General features: G+C 43.7%; 1 protein-coding gene across 1 annotated transcript in view; it reads right to left on the bottom strand.

The window, feature by feature from the left end:
* The window catches only part of VPS13D (vacuolar protein sorting 13 homolog D), a 136,506-nt gene that overhangs the window by 112,400 nt on the left and 2,135 nt on the right, over positions 1–21,971 (bottom strand). Inside the window, exons 2-12 of the mRNA XM_066637903.1 lie at positions 16,682–16,857; positions 15,125–15,199; positions 14,205–14,395; positions 12,905–12,985; positions 11,716–11,832; positions 11,039–11,143; positions 10,166–10,336; positions 5,600–5,700; positions 4,200–4,368; positions 3,239–3,331; positions 1,257–1,461 (exon numbers count right to left, since the gene is read on the bottom strand). Coding sequence (XP_066494000.1) covers positions 1,257–1,461; positions 3,239–3,331; positions 4,200–4,368; positions 5,600–5,700; positions 10,166–10,336; positions 11,039–11,143; positions 11,716–11,832; positions 12,905–12,985; positions 14,205–14,395; positions 15,125–15,199; positions 16,682–16,778 — 1,405 coding nt within the window. The 5' untranslated portion in view covers positions 16,779–16,857. The remainder of the gene's footprint in view (positions 1–1,256; positions 1,462–3,238; positions 3,332–4,199; positions 4,369–5,599; positions 5,701–10,165; positions 10,337–11,038; positions 11,144–11,715; positions 11,833–12,904; positions 12,986–14,204; positions 14,396–15,124; positions 15,200–16,681; positions 16,858–21,971) is intronic.

Raw genomic sequence — 21,971 nt, 5'->3', positions numbered from 1 at the left:
ATATCCATTTTGATCATTATTGACTGATCTCTGCTCCCCAGCCCAGATGCTAAGAAAGCCAGAGGCAAAGGAACCTGCAGTAACCAGGAAATCTCCCTCCCAGACTTCTGGAAGCTGAGATCTATTGCTTCTAGAGATGGATCATTCTAACAGATCCTCAACCCTTATAGGCATGTAAACAAAAAAAAAAATCTGGTTCTGGTACTGAAGCTGTCCTTAACAATAGCAGTTATACAATCCCTCTCCAAGGCACAAACCACCCAACTCTGGGTCAATACACCTTTTCCTTTATGTATATGTACATAATCTGTTCCTGCAAACAGCCTTAATCGTGAAAATCTGGATAACTACAGGTCTGCTCTTGTCATCTGCGGGGGAACTGTACAAAAAAAAATATGCTAAATCAAATCACGGTTAAAAAGCAAGACCTGCTCCCTTAAAAACCACTGAACAAGTTTTTTTAAAAAGCGGGGGGGGGGGAGCTTGGCAAACTGGAGAGCTGCAGGGCAGTCTATGGTACTCCCAAAAACAATTTCTGGGTCACAATGAGTCCCCCTCCCCTGGACCTGCATTGCCCCAGAATGCATTATGGAACCATTGGGCAACACTTATGCAATGCATTCTGGGATAATGAGGGTTAGAGGAGGGGGGCTTTGGCATGACCCAGAAATTGCTTCCAGGAGCCCCACAGACTGTCCTGCAGCCCTCCTCATTGAATCAAATCAGTAGGTTCTGAACCCATGGATAAAAAGAGCAGACTGTACAATTATGACATTAATTTCAATGAGAAAAATTCTCACTCCAAAATCCCCCTAAATGCCTACTAGCATAAGGGAAAAGTTGCCTGACACAATAAACACTATACAGCATCCATAAATTGTTAAAGTTGACAACGAAAATGTTTCAGAAGTTCTAGCGTCACAGAACGGGGTTCAGCACCTCAAACTTTAGTTGCAAACTATGAATGACCCTGTTTCGATTCACCTGTTTTTCCAATTTCCTCAATGATTTTTCATTCAACTTCTTCTGTTACATAGGACTCATATTCATATTAATTTGTAGAAACACAACACAAAAATAGGTACACTATATTTAAAAAGGGAGCATGTAATGCATGTGCCTGGAAAGCATGGGAACACCATCTGCTCTTACCAGAGAGAAGAGGGAATCCCCTCTTACCAGGAGGATTCCCTGGTAATGATTCTCTGAGAAGAGGGCACACTCATCTCAAAGGGCAAAAATAAACTCTGCCTTACCAGCGATATCATCTGGTCGCCCCTGGGTTTCCGAAAGCAGTCCATCAAAAGTGTCTTTCTGCAATGCTTCCTGAGATTCACTGTACCAGCCCCCCCAGCCAGGAAACCAAGACTGAAGGTACTGAAGCATGCCGCTGGTCTTTCCAGCTTCCAGTTCCATGTCAAAAGCTTGCTCCAGGGAATCGGACAAGGGCTCCTTAATGCTCTGATTGCAAGAAAATGAACATGTCAATAGAATCTATGGCTAAAAAAGAATGCACTGCTTCTTAGGAAGCTCCTTGCTAAGTGGGCAAAGAGTCACTTTTCAAAGTGGTGCACGTCTTATATCTAGAGGGAGGAAGAAACTGTCCCTCTTCACCCCAGCAGGGTGTCTTTTCCAGTAGCTGTTTGCTGGTGCTGTTCTGCATTTTTTTTAGACTGCAAAACATTTAGGGATAGGGAGTCAATTAATTGAACTTGTTAGTAAACCATTTTGTGAACTTTTTTTTTTTTTTTTAAGATTGGCATATACAGGTTGAGTCTCATTATTTACAAAAAATTCATCCACACAAAACTCACATGGATGACAAAAATCTTGTTAAAGCAAATCCATTTAAAAAACAAAGTCCCTTTGCTAGGTAATTTCAAAATAGCCTTGCTGACCTTTGTGATGTAAGACAGTCATTAGGCAGACAATCCATCAATCTCTCCAGGTGCTTAGAAAGGCTTCACTCTGAGTCAGCAACCACCCAGAGCTGGGAAATCCCAGTGAATCCCTTCACTGGGAAAGAATGCAAAGTATTTATCTTCCTTTCATGTGTTCAGTAAAGGAGGGGTCGCTTCCTTGGAGTGAAGCTGTTCTAAGTGCATAGAGAGAGAATGACTGATGGATTGTCAGCCAGTCGCTTTCTCTCGCATTAACAAGGTTATTGTTAAACAACTGTTTTCCTTTAATTTAAAGGGCCCTTCTCATTGTGTTGAGATAAAACCACTGCTGAAAAATCAGTGGATAATTAGGCTATACCTGTATTCTTCAGAATAGGACTATTTGCTCACTCTAACTGTGATTACTATACTGACGGCATATGCTTGCCATGATAATAATAATATAATAATATACAGTATTTATATACCGCCTTTCTTGGTCTTTATTCAAGACTTTATTCAAGGCGGTTTACACAGGCAGGCTTATTAAATCCACGCAGGGATTTTTACAAATTGAAAGAAGGTTCTCTCTTTCAAGAACCACCACATTCAAGATGTTACACTCCGATCTGGTTTTAACATTCTGGCCTCCATCCTCCCACACTCCGAGCAGATGGAACAGCTCAGCTGCAGCTTGCCGGCTGCTTCAAAGTCGCACGGTGCCGGTGGCCTCGAACTGGCGACCTTGTGGCTGTTAATCTTCAGGCAAATGGAGGCTCTACCCTCTAGACCAGACCTCCTGCCCATGAATGCATCCGATTTCATTTACTGTCCCAGTTCTTTCTCAATGTGCTTCAGTCACTGCAGTTATACTGCAGCTATCTCTTGAGTTCCTTCTCTCCATCTTTGAATCAGGGATGGGTTATGAGCCAAATATGCTATTAACATGAGGGTAGGATGCACATCCTGCTTATACGATTTCGCTTTGCTGGGCGGTTACATCCCACTTAGATCCTGTGCTTATATAGTTTTGCTGTATAGTGGATTTACTGAATAAAATCACACTGAATATTAAAGGATTGAAATTCAAAAAACACTATCAAATCAACCAAAGGTATACTGTTCTTTCATGTGCAAAAAACGATGACACTAAGACATGGAATTACTTTTTCATTTCTTTTGCTGTGTAGATGTGAGATCTTTTTAGTTGAAACCATTTTTAATAACAATTCATGCCAGATATTCACATTTTGGTAGTTCATAGTTGCAGACTACGAACAACGCTCTTACCTTTCACTTGTTTTTCGAGTTTCCCCATGAATCACTAAGAATTGCATTAAAAAATATATATATCTCACCTCAGCCAGTTCATGGAATCTCTCATAAACTACCTCGCGCAAGATTTTCAGCTCCTCAAAGGTTTGCTCATCCTCAACACGTTCCATTTCTTCCTAAAGACAAAGCAGTAAACATGGGGAAAACTGTAAGAAAAAGTTTAAGAAAAAGAGACTTATCATTTCAAATGGGAGTTCTGTTAGTTTAGACTCTTAGACTAAACTAATGAACTGGCGTTAGAAATTAGAAGGGCAACTGATCTAACCATGTGCAAATTAAGTAAAGATAATAATGTGGATGGACTACATTACATATACCTCTTTTAAGATCAGTTGTCTTACAGCTATAGGTGACTATAGAAAGAATAACTTTTCATAAATTGCACAAATCACCCGCCCACAAGTGAATTTGTTTGTTTGACTCTGCAAACACTCTGAATGTAGTCACCCATTCAGAGTGAGGGCTGTGCTTCCTGCCCTTATCTCGAACTGATTTTGTGACATGACTACACAGTGTCATTATCAAACCAATTCTGAGCGAAGACTTAAGTCTTTAAAGTGACCTTGTGAAACCTGCCCATGGCCAAAATCTAGCTATGCATCTGGGATCAGAGGGTCAGGAAGAAATTGTTTGGAAACTGGCACAGAAACTGGGCCACAAACAAGGGGGGGCGGAAACTTTCTGAAGACCCCCAAAACAGTGAAATATTTATCCACAGTGAAAATGTTTGCTTGTGAAAATTTGGTGCTGAGCTACTTTCAGAAAACTGAGAATCTCATCTAGTCATATCTTATAGGTAAATATCTTTAAGACATAACAAGTTTGAAAGCTAGTCATTTTCAATCAAAGATATTCATTTAAAAAAAACAAAACCCACACCCAGTCCCATAGTTACAGATGAAACAGCACATGCCAGCGTGACAGATTTTAATGCCACTTCAAAATACCCAGCAGGTGCCACTCGTGCTTTCCAGCTTCTAATACCTGCTCCTCATCAGTCAGTGGCTCTTCTTTCAACTTCTTGTAATACAGATCTGTGTACAATACAGCATCTCGGGCCCGTTGCAATGCAAATTCCCAGGAGGAACGTTCCCTCTGCTCTCGGATTTCGGCAATGTTCGCATTCAGAGTAAAGAGCCACCACTCCCGGCAGCTGAAACATTCCAAAATACATACACTTCCAGTTAGCAGTTGAACTACAAGAGGGGTGGATAGTGGACATTCAGATCGGACATGACAGTCATTTTTGTCCACAACCTCTCTTTAGCTTATTTTTCCCCCCACACCCACCAGGCAGGGTTGGTATGAATAGAATTTACTTGTATCAACCACATTTATTTAAACAAGAGGATCTCTCCACATGGCTTACATACAACTGAAAAACAAAACCATCAGGTGTTGGGCTGCAGCTGGATGGTGGATGACAATATGAAACCTCCAGGTTTTAGAGGTAGCCTAACCTTGAATACCTGATACAAGGGAATGGCAACAGGATACAGGTCTCTTGTTGCCTTGAGTGCTACCAGAAGCATCTGGTGAGCCACTGTGAGATACAAGAAGCTGGACTAGATGGGCCCTTGACCTGATCCAATAGGGTTCTTCTTATTATCTTAAAGCTACAGCAAACCTGATGCAAACAGGCCCCAGGAAAATGGCCACCAAGGAAAACCTGCCTGCACATGATGGCTGCATGAAGCTGGGCTTCTCCTCCATCGAGGGCAGAATGTAAGAATGCCACATCTTCTTTCCTGCAGCAGCTCTAAGCAGCAGCAAGGGGGGAAGGGACTGGATGGCAACAGCCCTCACCCCTGCCTGCATGTTTCTGGCAGCTGAAGGTTTCCAAGACAGGCCCAAAGTAAATAAGTCAATAAACATGAGAAGTCAGAAGGATGGACCCTTAAACAGAGGGAAACAAATCTATCCAAATCTCTCTAGGACAGAAGAGACTAATTCCAATATAATTCTGTTTCTGTTCCTGAATGCAGCAGGGACCCCACTGTTTCCAAGAGGAATCGGAAACAATTAGCAGACCAGGGGATCGGTTGCACAGTATTCCAGTCACATAAAAAACATAAATTAAGCCACTTCTGCCCAATGCTGCATATACGCAACAGGGATCAAATGTGTACACCTGTGGACTGGGCAGAAAAAGGTTAAAAACCCTATTTCAGTCACTCAGCATTAGGGACCACACTTTTCTTAGCTATGTCCCCCAAATTGTACTTAAATATTTGAGCGAACCATCAGTGAAACCGAAAATTAAGCAAAAATGAGACAGCAACTCAAGGAAACAAAACGCCACTAACATATTCTTCGGGAATACTCCTTAATCAGGGATAGCTACTAAACGGATGGGTAACTGTTCAAGAAGATACAGTTCATACTTTCCAGAGACTGTGACCTTCGGTTTCCACCGCCGGAATTTAAGCTGTCGTTCTTTTCGATCCAATTCCTTCAAAAAATCCATTATTTGTCGGTACTGCCTCTGTTAGAATAAAGGAGTGTAGGGAGGGCAGGTAGTCAATACTGACGCACACTAGAACAATGAGGACATTAATTGAGCAACAACAGAAACATAAGAACATAAGAACATAAGAACAGCCCCACTGGATCAGGCCATAGGCCCATCTAGTCCAGCTTCCTGTATCTCACAGCGGCCCACCAAATGCCCCAGGGAGCACACCAGATAACAAGAGACCTCATCCTGGTGCTCTCCCCTACATCTGGCATTCTGACTTAACCCATTCCTAAAATCAGGAGGTTGCGCATACACATCATGGCTTGTACCCCATAATGGATTTTTCCTCCAGAAACTCGTCCAATCCCCTTTTAAAGGCGTCTAGGCTAGACGCCAGCACCACATCCTGTGGCAAGGAGTTCCACAGACCGACCACACGCTGAGTAAAGAAATATTTTCTTTTGTCTGTCCTAACCCGCCCAACACTCAATTTTAGTGGATGTCCCCTGGTTCTGGTATTATGTGAGAGTGTAAAGAGCATCTCCCTATCCACTCTGTCCATCCCCTGCATAATTTTGTATGTCTCAATCATGTCCCCCCTCAAGCGTCTCTTTTCTAGGCTGAAGAGGCCCAAACGCCGTAGTCTTTCCTCATAAGGAAGGTGCCCCAGCCCCGTAATCATCTTAGTCGCTCTCTTTTGCACCTTTTCCATTTCCACTATGTCTTTTTTGAGATGCGGCGACCAGAACTGGACACAATACTCCAGGTGTGGCCTTACCATCGATTTGTACAACGGCATTATAATACTAACCGTTTTGTTCTCAATACCCTTCCTAATGATCCCAAGCATAGAATTGGCCTTCTTCACTGCTGCCGCACATTGGGTCGACACTTTCATCGACCTGTCCACCACCACCCCAAGATCTCTCTCCTGATCTGTCACAGACAGCTCAGAACCCATCAGCCTATATCTAAAGTTTTGATTTTTTGCCCCAATGTGCATGACTTTACACTTACTGACATTGAAGCGCATCTGCCATTTTGCTGCCCATTCTGCCAGTCTGGAGAGATCCTTCTGGAGCTCCTCACAATCACTTCTGGTCTTCACCACTCGGAAAAGTTTGGTGTCATCTGCAAACTTAGCCACTTCACTGCTCAACCCTGTCTCCAGGTCATTTATGAAGAGGTTGAAAAGCACCGGTCCCAGGACAGATCCTTGGGGCACACCGCTTTTCACCTCTCTCCATTGTGAAAATTGCCCATTGACACCCACTCTCTGCTTCCTGGCCTCCAACCAGTTCTCAATCCACGAGAGGACCTGTCCTCTAATTCCCTGACTGTGGAGTTTTTTCAGTAGCCTTTGGTGAGGGACCGTGTCAAACGCCTTCTGAAAGTCCAGATATATAATGTCCACGGGTTCTCCCGCATCCACATGCCTGTTGACCTTTTCAAAGAATTCTATAAGGTTTGTGAGGCAAGACTTACCCTTACAGAAGCCATGCTGACTCTCCCTCAGCAAGGCCTGTTCGTCTATGTGTTTTGAGATCCTATCTTTGATGAGGCATTCCACCATCTTACCCGGTATGGATGTTAGGCTGACCGGCCTATAGTTTCCCGGGTCCCCCCTCTTTCCCTTTTTAAAAATAGGCGTGACATTTGCTATCCTCCAATCTTCTGGTACCGTGGCCGTTTTGAGGGACAAGTTGCATACCTTAGTCAAGAGATCTGCAACTTCATTCTTCAATTCCTTAATAACTCTTGGGTGTATGCCATCAGGGCCCGGTGACTTATTGATCTTTAATTTATCAATGAGGTCTGAAACATCTTCTCTTTTAACCTCTATCTGACTTAACTCCTCGGTTAGGAGGGGCCGTTCGGGCAGCGGTATCTGCCCAAGGTCTTCTGCCGTGAAGACAGATGCAAAGAACTCATTTAATTTCTCTGCCATCTCTAAGTCTCCTTTTATCTCCCCTTTCCCTCCCTCACCATCCAGAGGGCCAACCGCTTCTCTAGCGGGTTTCCTGCTTCTAACATATTTGAAGAAGCTTTTATTATTCCCCTTAATGTTGCCGGCCATGCGTTCCTCATAGTCTCGCTTGGCCTCCCCTATCACCTTCTTACATTTCTTTTGCCACAGTTTATGTTCCTTTTTATTCTCTTCATTAGGGCAAGACTTCCATTTACGGAAGGAAGCTTCCTTGCCCTTCACAGCCTCTCTAACTTGGCTGGTTAGCCATGCGGGCACCCTCCTGGATTTAGTGGAACCCTTCTTTCTTTGCGGTATACACCTCTGCTGGGCCTCTATTACTGTTGTTTTAAGCAGCCTCCATGCACTCTGGAGAGACTGGACTCTTTTTACCCTCCCTTTCAACCTCCTTCTAACCAGCCTCCTCATTTGAGGGAAGTCCGCCCGTCGGAAGTCAAGGGTTTTTGTTAGAGATTTGCCTGGTATTCTTCCCCCAACGTGCACGTCAAAACGGATCGCAGCATGATCACTGTTCCCCAATGGCTCAGTAACGTTTACATCTCTAACCAGGTCCTGCGTACCGCACAAAATTAAATCCAGAGTCACCTGTCCTCTGGTGGGCTCCGTGACTAGCTGATCTAAGCCACAGTCATTTAGCACGTCAAGAAATCCGGTTTCCTTATCGTGACCAGAACACAAATTGACCCAGTCAATATGAGGATAATTGAAGTCCCCCATGATTACAACCCTGTCCTTCCTTGTCACCTCCCTGATCTGTTTCCTCATTTCAAGGTCCCCATCAGATTTCTGGTCTGGAGGACGATAGCACGCCCCCAGTATTACATCGCTGCTCAAGCCTGGTAATTTAACCCACAGAGATTCTACGGTGGAGTCGGACCCACCTTCAATCTCTACTTTGCTGGATTCTATCCCTTCCTTAACATAAAGGGCCACCCCACCTCCAACACGCCCCTGCCTGTCCCTCCTGTAGAGTTTATAGCCCGGGATTGCGGTATCCCACTGATTCTCCGCATTCCACCAGGTTTCCGTTATGCCCACTATGTCAATATTTTCCCTTGTCACCAGACATTCCAGTTCTCCCACCTTTGCTCGTAGACTTCGGGCATTCGCATAAAAGCATTTATACACGGAATGCCCCAGGATGGGCTGCTTATTTGCTCCTTTGTCCCCGCATCCTCTCATTGTGCCAAACCGTCTATCACATCCCATCTCCCTACCTTTCCCAATTTCTTCTCCTACCCTGCCTTTGTCTTGTTGTTCTCTAACCTCCCCATCCTCATCCCCTAGGGATGAGGAGTCCCGAACCGGATACCCCTCGGCTCCTGTCGGCCTTCCCCCAGGGATCAGTTTAAAAGCTGCTCTGCCACCACAAAGAATGTCAATGTCAGGGCTTTGTACAAAAAAAATCTTCGTACTTATTTTCAAAGGCAATCAAGTGTGCAGAATGGCTTGTGGAAAACACAAACAAGGTATCAAAGCACAGAACATGCACATGAATGTTTTATCAGTTATTTGTTATGACAAATAATAACCAGCACCATTTGAATAGCATTCACAGTTCTGTTTCTTGGCCACTACAATGCACCAGCTCTCCTGGTCTTGACACTATTATTATTATTTATTAATATCTCTCACGTATTTATTAATATCCTTTCATTGGCACTAGACATGAAAAACCAGGCCTCTATCCTCAAGGCTCACAATCTAAGAGAGACACAGAAAGAAAATACAGACAGGGAAAAGAGCCAAGACTTGGAAGATCCTGGTTCAAATCCTCGCTCAGCCATGCAGCTTCCTGAGGGACCTTTGGCCAGTCACTCTCTCTCTCAGCCTCACCAACCCCTAAGGTTGTGGTGAGGACAAAAGGAAGGGAAAAACTATGTACACCACACTGAGCTCCTTGAAGGAAGGGCAGTATAAAAATATAAAAAATACATAAATAAAAAGTGGGGAGAATAGGCAATTTATCATGTTCACCCATTCTGAGGTTTAGTTACAATGCAATATGGGACTAGTTACAATGCAATATGGGACTAGGGGGTTGGGCCCAAGGCTTCAAAGAAAAGACAGGTTTTGCGGAGGAATTCAAAGAGAATAATGGAGATGGCACTATGGAGGCATTTTGGGAGGCACTACCAAGCACAAAGGCAAGGGTGTGCGAGGAAACAGGACACTTTTGAAGAGCTGGGCATGGGGATGCTGGATAAGCAAAGGTCACAGACAGGAGTGGATCAGGATATGGAGCAGAAAGATAAGTGGTGGGAACAAGGCCATGGGAGATTCTGAAGGGAAGATGAGACAGGTACACAAGGATCAGAGAGAAGCACAGGCACCAGTGTAGGAATCAATCTGATCTGTACATATTTGTTTCTAATGTTTATCAGCAAGCCTTGTACATACCACTCAGCCTCAAAAACATTTAACTGCCTCAGCTGTGTAAACATTCCCCTAAATGACACAAACATGTTCTTTTTACACTGAGCAAAGTTCTCAAGCAGTTTTTACCTGGGAGAGCTTCAGTGGTATCGTCTCCATCTGGATGTCAAACTCGAGCCGCGGAGTATTCCGCAATCTCAGAGGCTCCTTGGAACAGTTTCGCTTAAGAAGAGCAGAGGTGCACACAGGCTCCATGATGTAATTGTGGTCACGGCCCTCCATGCTTTTGTCCATTGCTTCCTGGAAATCAGAACCAAGTCAGTTCTATTGGAAATACAGGTTTCTGCAACAGTTTTGTAAGGAAATTATGCAAAAAAGATCAGTTGGTTCTATAAAAATTTAAACCTAATGAAAATCATTAGAAGATTCTGCCAAGCTCATTATATATTTAGGGTCCTTACAGCATTTTATGAGTCATGTTTTTAAAAAGTGGGTCTTTTAAAAAGAAGTGAGACTGTACATTAATTTGTGGAAACTGATCGTAAGCAATAAGTATTTGGAATTTGACCAGTAACACATGCAAGATCTTTCAGAGATTGAGGAAAGGCTAGTGTGTGTAGAGGGGGCCATGAAATACACTAACTCAGTCATGAAGCTTCCTGGGTGACCTTGGGCCAGTCACTTTCTCTCAGATTCACCTACTTCACAGGGTTGTTGTGAGGACAAAAGGAGGGGAGCAGCTGTGTATGCCACCCTGAGCTCTTTGGAGGAAGGGCAGTATAAAAATGTGGAAAATAAGTAAGTAAATAAACACAAACAAACAAACAAACAGTCGGGCAAAACTCTCCTGCTATACCAAACCACTTTTTCACTGGTTTGGAATTCACTCTCCTGAATTCATGGTCAATTAAATGTATTGACTACGCAACTAAGCTCCTAGCTTCCTCTATGCCTATAAGGAGCATTATTTCTTGAGAAGACAACAGAAAAAGCTCATTATACCTGCAGTTCCCCTGCAGGCAGGTCTCCCAGCAAAGTACAGTCAGTATCCCAATAGATGCTGAAGTTGTCAATATCCAGTTGTTTTTTCTTCATAAGCTCCTCCACCTTAAAGCAAGAGAAAACCTGGTTGGAGCCATAATGAAGATGGAACAAACTGCAAGAAGTCATCAGTGCACATTATTCCATCTTCAAATTATTCACAATATAAAACTGACATTATTAGTTTTGTCACACAACTTTTAACCAAAGAGTCCTTTACAATCAGATCAGTCTGTCTCACAGACTGGTAATGATTTGTTGTGTACCACCCTAACTATGGAAACATAGTTTTAAGTCTGTCAGGCCCTCCTCACTTAATCATTTTTATTCCTAATTACAGCAGTGTTCCAAATGTTGTTGCTCTCCTCTTTCACACACACACACCCAAATGACACCCTGAAGAAAGCAGGAAACACAAATAAGACCCACTGCAGCAGGCCCTCACAGAGGAGAGCAAAAAAACTTATCAGGGCCAACCTGACTTTGAGAAAAATTCTTGGATCACCAACCCACAAACATTACTTCCTCGAACTTCAATCCTCTCTGTTCCACTATGCTGGTACTTCCAGTTACCCCCATCCTGCTCCTGATACTCCACGTGACAGTATCCCAGTTGGTGAATCCAGCATTTTACTCACTGGCTCATTTACAGCATTTTGCATGGACACATTTTTAATACAGACTCCAAAGGCAAAAGGTTGCGAAGGACTGGTGATGCCGTCCTCAAATCTCAGGTGAACATCTTCAATATTTAACTGGAGAGAGAGAGAGAGAGAGAGAGAATAATGAAGTCATGTTCGTGTACATAGTTTCAGGAGGACTCAATCAATCTTCCTTATGCAAAAAAAAACATGTGGAACACACATGGGCAAAATAAGGTCTTGGGTACAGCTGGTTAATCGCTGTACAGGACAGCATGTTCCAACATACAACACATGGAATTTGGTTACATCAACCCCTCCATTCCCACCAGCAAAATGTTTTGCTGCCCCCTTCATGGCTCACTCCTCCACAGTTGGCTCTGCTAACTATGCGAAGAGGCACTTTCCAAAGTGCTGCTCCTCTAATATTATGCAGGGGGGACAGGAACTCTCCTATTCATCCCAGCACTGATTTCTCCGGTGGTTTTTGCAGGTGATCTCTTTTGTGATACGTTTTCGACTCTGAGTCCCTTTGGGACAGCAATCATTTTAAAACATATTCTACTATATATACCAGTCTGTGAACTTTTTTAAAAAAACTGAAAGCCACCTAATATTAACAATACTGTAGCCTCTTTTTTTGCAAAGAATGCACCAAACCAACCCCTTCAGATCTGAATAAATGCCCCAATTATCACTGCACTTTCTTACAATGTCCTTTTACGCCTTCTAAAATAATTCCATGCAGCCTTCCTAATCTATCATTATTTCTGCAAAGCTTCAGCTTCCCTTCCAGCTTCATCCATCCATTGTTCATAAACAACATAGAACAAGACAGAATGTGCTGTGCAGCATATTTTATATGACTATAGTTGCATCAACACAAGTTACTCTGTGCACAGAGGCAAACAGGCATAAAGGGATCTTAAAAAGTTAAGAAGCATGCTTTTCAAAGACACGTATAAGCTTGTGCTTATTCACACTTCCTCTCTAATGTCCCCCCACCTACTGTAGCAACCTCCAGAACAGATTTGTGGAAGGAAGGTCTTTCCTTTGCTCATATGATCCCTGCTGCCTTGAGGTGGAAAGGCAGGGTTTATTTATTTTATTTTATTTTCCTTTTCCAAATATACACATACATAAATATTGGAGGAAACAAGGGAGAATACACAGTCATCCAACTTACTTCAATGTTCTCCACAATCCTTGCGACCACAGATGCAGTGACTGAATACCAGTATGATTCGGCTACCTGCTCCCGTTCTTTCTGGGGAGAGAGGAGAGGTTTCAGTTTTGCAGGTGCAAAGAAAACACCTCAACACATGGTGGCTTAAAGAGCAGAAAGCAAGTACAGGCAGGGCCACTGAGAGGAATTTTATCAGGGGGTACAAAGTTTCTTTTGGGTCCTTGCAAAGGGGGGAGGGGTGAAAGAGAGTGGGGGAGGGTAGTGACGGGCAAGCGGAATAGGGGCAGAGAGGGAAGAAGCAGGGTGAGGGGAGGGTAGAGACAGCTGGAAAAGTCTTTGGAGCCCAGGTCTACCCACCAATGTGGCATCAGTAATGTCCCCAGTATCCCCAGTCATGGTAGTGTCCCCAGCATCCTGTACGGGCAACAAGTCTGAGTAGATAGGAAAATGTAAGATCCCAGGAAATTTCTGGGCCCCCTCCTTTGGCTCCTGGGCCCCCCTTTTGACCCTGGGCCCGGGTACAAATTTCCCCCTTTACCCCCCTCTCCTAGGCCCTGAGTACAGGTAGGGCCTCAGTATTCACAGGGGATCCACTCTTGGACCCCCTGCGGATACCAAAAACAGCAGATAATGAAATTTGTTTCATTTAAGGATTCATTTAAGGATCAACCCTTTAAGGATTCTGGAGACTACCAGAGCTGTGCATTCACCCCCAGCCTCTGCGGGTTTCAGAATGGCCCCTGAGTGCAAAAAAAAGAACTTACGGTTTCTCAAGGGAAACTAGAAGTGACATTTTTTGCCCTAATAAGGCATTTTGAGGAAGCCCCTGGAGTCCTGTGCAGACTACTGTATATGTACCAATGTATCTATATCATGTGATGTGCATGCAATAGGAAAGAGCAAATTGCCATGACTCCCCATGAAGTATCAGTGTGGCTAAACAGACATGTGTGGTCCACATAACAGTGCACACAAGACAGCCCTAAACTGTCTACAGCAAAATCTAGTAGATAATTTTTTCCACATCTCCTAGTTTATGCTACATAAACACTAACCAGGAGACTTCATCAGCTCCAAATCTGACATTTTGGGTAGCATTAGACATTTGTATTTATTTTCACAGTACACAAATTTGGATTATTTCCAGCTTTCTAAAGAAATCAACATTTTCTCTGTTTTGAGAAGGAAACATTTAAACTCAGTTTTCAAACAAAAATCAGATTTGAGGCTGAAGTGCAAGCCACTTCCCAAACAACAGAAAGAACAAAAAACATTCACTTAAAAGCCCCAAGAGACTTACTTTCCATTTTTCTTCCAGTGCCAATAAAAGTGCTTTCTTGGTTTCCCTTACATACAACCTCTCTCTTTCTTCATCAAAATCTTCTTGTATTTCTGGCGAGCCAATAAGGTGCAACTTGGACACCGATATCACCCACGGATCAATATGCGGGCGATAAAACGGGATCTGCAGCGTTACCTTGCCAATGAAACCTGGAATGGTCAAGGAGAAAAACAATACTTACACACAGAGAGAGGTGCTTAATCTGGTGGCTCCCATGCGTGCAGAAGCTCTCAAGGACAAAAATATTTCTCATTCACTTCAATGGAGGGGGAACCTTTGTGTTAAAGGAGATTACCGCCTAGGTTGAGGAAGCTGAATGTGCATTGTGGAGCATCACAGGCCTTGAAGCGCATGCCATATGCCTTCCTCATTTTCCCAGCAGCACATCAGCCATCACACCTCCTCCTTTCCCCATGCATTCAAAAAGGAAGAAGGGCAGTGCTCCAGTCACCCAGGCTCTTCTTTCCTCCACATTTTCTTTTCTGCTCTCTTCCCTTCTTCCTTTTCAAAGTCAGTGAGTGGAAGGAGGTGGAAGCTGTCAGCATTTATAACTATCAGTTCATCATCTGAGGCAACTAGCTCAGACAGCCTCATGAACAGGCCAGCCCTGCTGCGGAGCACCAGGAGCGCTCAAAGCAGGATGCTGCGTTTATATTCCAGACCTACAGACAAGGTCATTTATGGCACGCAGCATCGCCACAGACTTTGCCAATCGTGCCACTTGTGCCATTTGAAGCCATTGAGCCTTACAATAAAGCCATGGTTTTAAAGTCATTCCCAACCAACTGCTCACCTTTGGGAACCTGCTTAGAAGACCCAACACTAATGGAATGATTGAACAGGGTGTGACAGTACAACACACGTTCCAAAATACATACCAGCCTTGACCTCGAACGGCAACAGTTCCTTTAAAGCATCTTTCTTTAACGGCAAGTTCTCCAACTCTACAGCACCTGTAGGAACAAGGTTATATAGACCATAATTCCTAGATACTCTCATCTTTTTCTGCTGGGAAACCCTTAAGAAGAATGTTGTTTTATCATCTAGCAGAGCGGGTATAGCTACCAGGGAGGCAAATGGCAAAAACACAACCACACAACAGCACAAAGTCCCATAGCTCACACAGATCAAACAGGGTTCAGAAGTACCAAACGTGGCTTTCTGAAAGAACAGCTTACATTAATTACCCTCTAGAGCAGGGTTTAAGCCTCGTAACAATCCCTCAAGACAGGCTAATCTGTTGTTTTCAACCAGCGGTACATGAGCCAATGGCAATACTTTACAGGTTGACAGGTGGTACTTGGTCCCACTGTCACAGGAACCTCATGGTCTGCCTGGCCTGACCCGACCCCATCAGATGTAGGGCAGTTGTGTAGTGGCTGTGAGGCAGTCTGGTCTTTCCAAAAAAATGAAGGGTACAAGCAGAAGAAAGATCAGGAGCAGCAGTAACTAGAAAAGTTTCTTTCTTGCTACAGGGAGAACAGCGGGGTAAGCCATGCACTTCTCCCCACAGCAGTTACCTCTGGTTCAAAAAACAGTACCAACAAAGGTGGTACTTGCAAGCAAACAAATGAAAAAAGTGATTTTCCTATATCCAACATTTTAGCCATTGTTTTAGCACCTTATTTGTATCCCGCCTTTTGCCCAAGGCAGCTAGCAAAACAGGAAGAACCACACAATGAAAATCAAGCAACAATGCAGAGACAACAGGAACTGACTGAGAAGGCAGCAAACAGTTCACCACCATGCCTACCCCCTGCAATCATATAGCAAAGACCTAACAGAACAGAGATACAGGGAATAAAATTGTGTTGCCTTATGACTGCATACCATATCCCTTGAGAACAGACAGACCTTAAAAACCAGAATCATAGCACAAATTGATGGATGCCAATGGAAGGATGCCAATGAGCATGAATTGAAAGGAGCCTTGAAAATCATCTAGTCCAACCCCCTAGTCATAGCAGACAAGTGCTACAGAATTCCTCTTGAAGTATGCAAGGTAAGGACCACTTCCCAGGACATGGCAAATCAATGACTTGCCTGATCAAAAGACTGACTTTTTCTAAGGTGGCTCGCACATTGTAAAAGAAACATAACACAATTGATACCAAACAGCAATATAAAAAAAAAAAGATCCTGATCAGCCCTTGTCCTACATGGGGTCTGCTGCCAAACTAAAGTGGCAGCACATGGAGTGCTGTCTCCCCAATTATGTCAGGGTGTGAGCAGGTCCAAACACACCCTAAAGACAAAGCAGGAAAACCCCTCAATTCCACCCACAGTCTCCTTAGGAAAAGCAATCAGAAAGGAAGATACCACTGGGAGGGGGCACCAGGAAAGAAAAGCCCCAACAAAAGTTGGCAAATTATGGCAGAGATCTGAATGAAGTTCTTTTTAAAAATAGCTCCATTTATGCCATCTGTACACCTTACCTTTCAAAAGGGCTATTGAGAGCTGGTCTGTGTTCAGGTTACTGACATATTTGCCCAGGTAGTTGTTGAGCACCCAGGCTACCAATCCTTCCAACATGGCTGTTTTCTGGATGAGTGTGGCAAGGACGCCTCGGTCATTCTTGGTGGTTCTCTGCCATAGTTTGACCTACGTAAAACTGCAGAAGGAAAGAATGTCTTAAAACAGTGGTCTTCATCCTTTTTCGTGCCATGACCCCAGTCAATCAATCAAGTAGAAGACTGGGGACCCATCATCAATCGCCCCCCCGGGACCCTATCCACCCACGCTACCCCTGTTGCCACCCATTCACAACCCCCATTAAACCCTCCCCAAACTGTTAACTATAAACAAATATTCTTATAAGGGAGAACAGAAAGAGTTACCATGAAGCCAGGCACTAGTGAAAGCAATTTTAGCACAATCGCTAAGAACCTGAGCAGGACTAGGACACCATCTCCTGGTACCGCAAGGAGTACACCAAATGCCCCCTCCTTTACCTGGTTGTGCTCTAGTCCAACCTATTTGATTCTTGTAAGTTGCCAAAACCCACAACTGAGGCTTCGCAACCCCACTGGACTCAAACCACCTAGAATCAGGGTCCAGATTATGATTAGGAGATTTAGGATGGCCAAAAGGAAAGACTTTTGGCCAATGGGTTCTGAGCTGTCTGTGACAGATCAGGAGAGAGATCTTGGGGTGCTGATGGACAGCTCAATATAAGTGCCAACTCAATGTGCAGTGGTGGTGAAGAAGGCCGATTTCATGCTTGGAATAATTAAGAAGGGGATTGAGAATACAATGGCAAATATTATTACGACATTGTACAAATGGATGGTAAGGCCACATGGACTATATGTACGGCATATAGTTCTGGTCACCACATCTCAAAAAGGACATAGTAGAAATGGAAAAGGTGCAGAAGAGAGCAACTAAAATGAGTACTGGGTTGGGGCACCTCCCTTATGAAGAAAGGTTACAGAGTTTGGGGCTCCAGTCTAGAAAAAAAAAGATGACTGAGGGGGGGCATGAGACAAACAAAATTACGCATGGGATGGATCAAGTGGATAATGGGATGTTCTTTTCCCTCTCACACAACACCAGAGCCAGGGGACATCCACTAAAATGGAATGTCAGGAATTAGAACAGACAAAAGAAAATATTTCTTTACCCGGCATGTCATTAGTCTTTGCCACAGGATGTGGTGCTGGCATCTGGCCTAGATGCCTTAAAAAGGGGATTGGACAGGTTTCTAGAAGAAAAGTTCATCACAGGTTACAAGCAGAAATGGGCATATGCAACCTCCTGGTTTTAGAAATAGGCTACCTCAAAATGACAGATGAAAGGAAGTGGCAAAAAGATGCAGGTCTTGTGTTGTCTTGTGTGCTCCCTGTGGCATGTGGTGGGCCACTGTGAGATACAGGAAGCTGGACTAGATGGGCCTTTGGCCTGATCCAGCAGGGCTTTTATGTCTTTGTCACACAGACCCTCGGATGCAGTGGGTCAATAAAGCGCATCAGTCACAGAAAAGAGTATTGGTCTGGATCAATTCCAACTGATGGAGGTATCAAGAGTTATGAGTACTGTAGGTGTTTGTTTCCAGCGAGTAAGATATGACTATAGCCCAAGTCTTACTGAATACAATGGGCTGAGTAAAATAAATAGCACCATTAACACCTCTAGTTATGAGGGGCATGAGAAGGACCCTGTAGAACCTGTGAGTGGGTGGGGGAAGGGTCACCTGGTTTATTCAAGAAGGAGGAAAATCAAGATTCCACAAGTGAGGAGCTGCCCTCCAGACAGCAGAACCATGAAGATCCCAGAGGAGCCCTGGCCACTCTTGGAGGTAACAAGTCCTCCCTTTGTGACATCATCTGACAGTTGCTGGAGGATGCATAAATAGGATGGACTTTGAGAGGCTGAGTATGGGTTGTTAGAAGTGAGGTGGTGAAAGAGAGGAGGTTTGAAATTTGGTTGCTCTTGGAGATTTTAATTGGCTTTTGGGGAGAATCTTCATTTCTTAGTTAGTACAGACAATTAGATCCTGGTAGGTTAAGAGGTAGGTGTAGGTAGAGAGGGCTTTGGGAGGAATTTCTGTGTGTGTGTGTGTGTGTGTGTGTGCGCGCGCTTTAATATAGTGGGGGAGAGATACTTATTAGGAGGGGTTAGGTAGAAATTACTTATTTAGAAATAATGAGTATTAAGGAGGGAAAGCAACATCACTGGGACACACTCAAAATGTAAGTTGGATCTCAGTTGAGATCTGCTTAGGATCTCAGTGCTCTCAGGGGAAGAGTGAAGAAGAGATGCACAGGCCAGGGGACTGATCTTAGGGGTCCTTCACCAAAGCTGGAGTCACAACCGAACACCCCATTCTATAATATGGTAGGTCGATGCCACACAAGCAGAACAAAGGATCTTTTTTCACATAGCCAGAACTCACTATGTTGTTTGAGCCTCTGTCTTTGTTCCTAGATGGGGGCCAAATTCTGGTGTATGCCTAAGACCCTTTGCCAGGAGTGGAAAACACAGCTTTCTACACCTGGGAGGCATGGGAGAGAAGCCCCAAATGTTCACACAATGAATCTCTTCCTGATCTGTCCCTTCCTTTCGTTCTCATAAGTTGCCACGACCACACAACTGAGGTTTTGTGACCCCACTGGGATCCCCAAGGTTGAAGAACACTGGTCTACTTGGTTCCAGACTGTATCAGTATCACACTTAAATCTGAGAGCATTTTAAATAGATGTTAAGTTGTGAGCATCATTATGAGTTCAATTGGCCTCTTTCTATTCCTGCAAGCCCCTTGGATGACTAACATAGGCTAATGCTGTAACCAGCTGAGCCCATGGGACAGAATGGGATAAATCAAGTAAGTACATTTCTTCAACAGATACAAAGACTCCAACCAGACCCAGCATGTTTCAATTTAAGGCTCTACCCTTCTTTATTCTTGTAAAGCTTCTCTTGGGTGGAGCACCTGATGCTGGCCTGACTTGTATTCAAACTTCATGTGAAGCTTGTACAGTACACAGCAAGGCAATTTCCAAGACTGTATTTTTAAATGGGGCTGGTCACCTTCTGTGACAATTTCTCCTCCCATTAAATGCAGGTACATTTTGCTGTGTTCATTCAAACCGAGGGTTTCACTTGCCCACCTTGCTCCAGTCTTTAGAGCACATGTGTTCCAAACCAATTCTTAGTTACGTAGGACACAAAGTTCTGGCACAATGAGCAGAAAATATGCTCACAACCTGACCCACTTAATACAGATTTTCAGATAAGAACAGGCAGTTCCTGGTCCACAAAGAGCCTAATAACCTAACATGAGAAAGACCAAGAAACAGCCACTGAAAGAGTTGCTTACAGTGGGCTGAACAGGGACAGCTACCCCCTCCTACTGCTTAGTACAGGGGTCTCTAAACATTTTGGCCAAAGGGCTGCATCAAATATCCGGTACAGTGTTGAAGGACAGAAAAAAAATTAAATAAAATTTAAATAAATACATTAGAGATGGAACGTAGATGAATGAATGAATGGGCTCAAATGTCCAGGACTTCAAGCACGAACACAGCCCATGAAATAAAACACTCACTTAAATGGAACCCCATTCCCCCACCCCACAAGCACAACTCTGGTTGTGTTTGGTCAACTGGGCCAGAGGCTCTCAGGGTATCAGAGGCTGGCCACGGGCAAGAGAGAGGCTGGCCGCAGGTCGCATCTGGTCCCCAGGCCAGGGTTTGGGGACCCCTGGCTTAGTAGAAGAGAGCAACCACTTTCAAAGAATCATGTTGCACCTTAAAGATGACACATTTATTGCAGAAAAAGCTTTCATGGACTACAGTCCATTGCATCATGCACAACTGGAATTTAGTCCATAAAAGCTTATGCCACATAAAATGTGATAGACTTTAAAAGGTGCCACAATAGCTTTTTAAAGTAGGGTCTCTGTCATATTCAGTGGACAGAAAGAGCAATGTACTAACGTGGCTACCACATGAGAAGTTGTTTCTGAGGACACAAGAGCTTCTGCTGAAACAAACTGGATAAACCTCATTAAGGTGTTCTGCTGTTTTTGCTGCTACTGACTGCTATAACTCTGGAAGCTCTTACCATTTTATATGGTGCTTCTCCCCCCTCCCATAATGGAGGAATAATAATAGTAATAATAATGCCAATTATCATCATCATTTATGAGAGATGGCATTGAACAGTGGCTAAGAGGCTGATGTGTGAGAATCAGACAGTCTCAATTTGAATGTCACCTTTGCTATGCATTTTTACTGGATGGCCTCAAGCAAACTGCTTAACTCCCAGTTTTCCCCATCTGAAATATGGGCATATTAAAACCTGCTCACCTTTATAAGGCTACTGCAAGAACTACACCAATATCAAACGTATTAAGTGCTTTCAACACTCAAAAAGAACTATTTAAACACAAGGCATTACTATTATTTTTGAGAGCCAGTATCACACAGTGGCTAAAAGACAGAGGCTGCAATCCTACACACACCTTCCTGGGCGTAAGCCCCTCTGAACACAATGGAACTTACTTCTGAGTAAACATGCATAGGACTTCACTGGCAGCTGCCAATCAGGGCTTCCCTCCTCCACAGTTTGCCTCTGCCATGAATTCTGAGTGGCCTTAGGTGAGCTACTCCCCCTCAGCCTTCCCCAGCTACAATACGGATAGTTTTAGACCACAAGTGGGGACAGAGAACCATTTATTGATTTATTTTACTATGTAAACCTCTTTGTGAACAACTCTCCTGGAAAAGCGGTATTGTAAATATTCATAGTAAACAAGTAAGTAAAATAAATAAATAAAATGCCAGTCAGTTACTTAACTTGCTCTGTCAACTCTTATTGAAAAGCAGTATTAGGATATTCTTAATAGTAATCAAGCCATTTAGTTACTTGACTTGCTCCATAAACAGCTTTGTAGGTGTTTTTTGTTGTTGTTTTTTTTTTGGGGGGGGGGGTGAAAAGTAGCATTTAAAAATTCTTAATAAGTGAGAGCTGTTAACTCACACGTGGTTGATCCCAAACTGTGAGTTTGGACCCACCAGTGGGTTATGAAATTGACAAGCTGGTAGCTGAAAATGAAAATATATTGAGCCCTATGGAATGGAGCAGTACATGTGCATTTACTCACAAGTAGATGAATGTTGGTCCACTTTGAAGGCCAGGCCAAAAGGAATGTAATGCCACCAAAATGGTCCCAATCCAATGAACACAGGTCTCAACAAACTCTTGAGAAGAAAGTCCCTCCTA

This window comes from Tiliqua scincoides, chromosome 9 (assembly GCF_035046505.1).
Source record: "Tiliqua scincoides isolate rTilSci1 chromosome 9, rTilSci1.hap2, whole genome shotgun sequence".
Classification (NCBI taxonomy): Eukaryota; Metazoa; Chordata; class Lepidosauria; order Squamata; family Scincidae; genus Tiliqua; species Tiliqua scincoides.
Note: the sequence above shows the minus strand (reverse complement) of the source record. Positions and strands in the feature narration are given on the sequence as shown.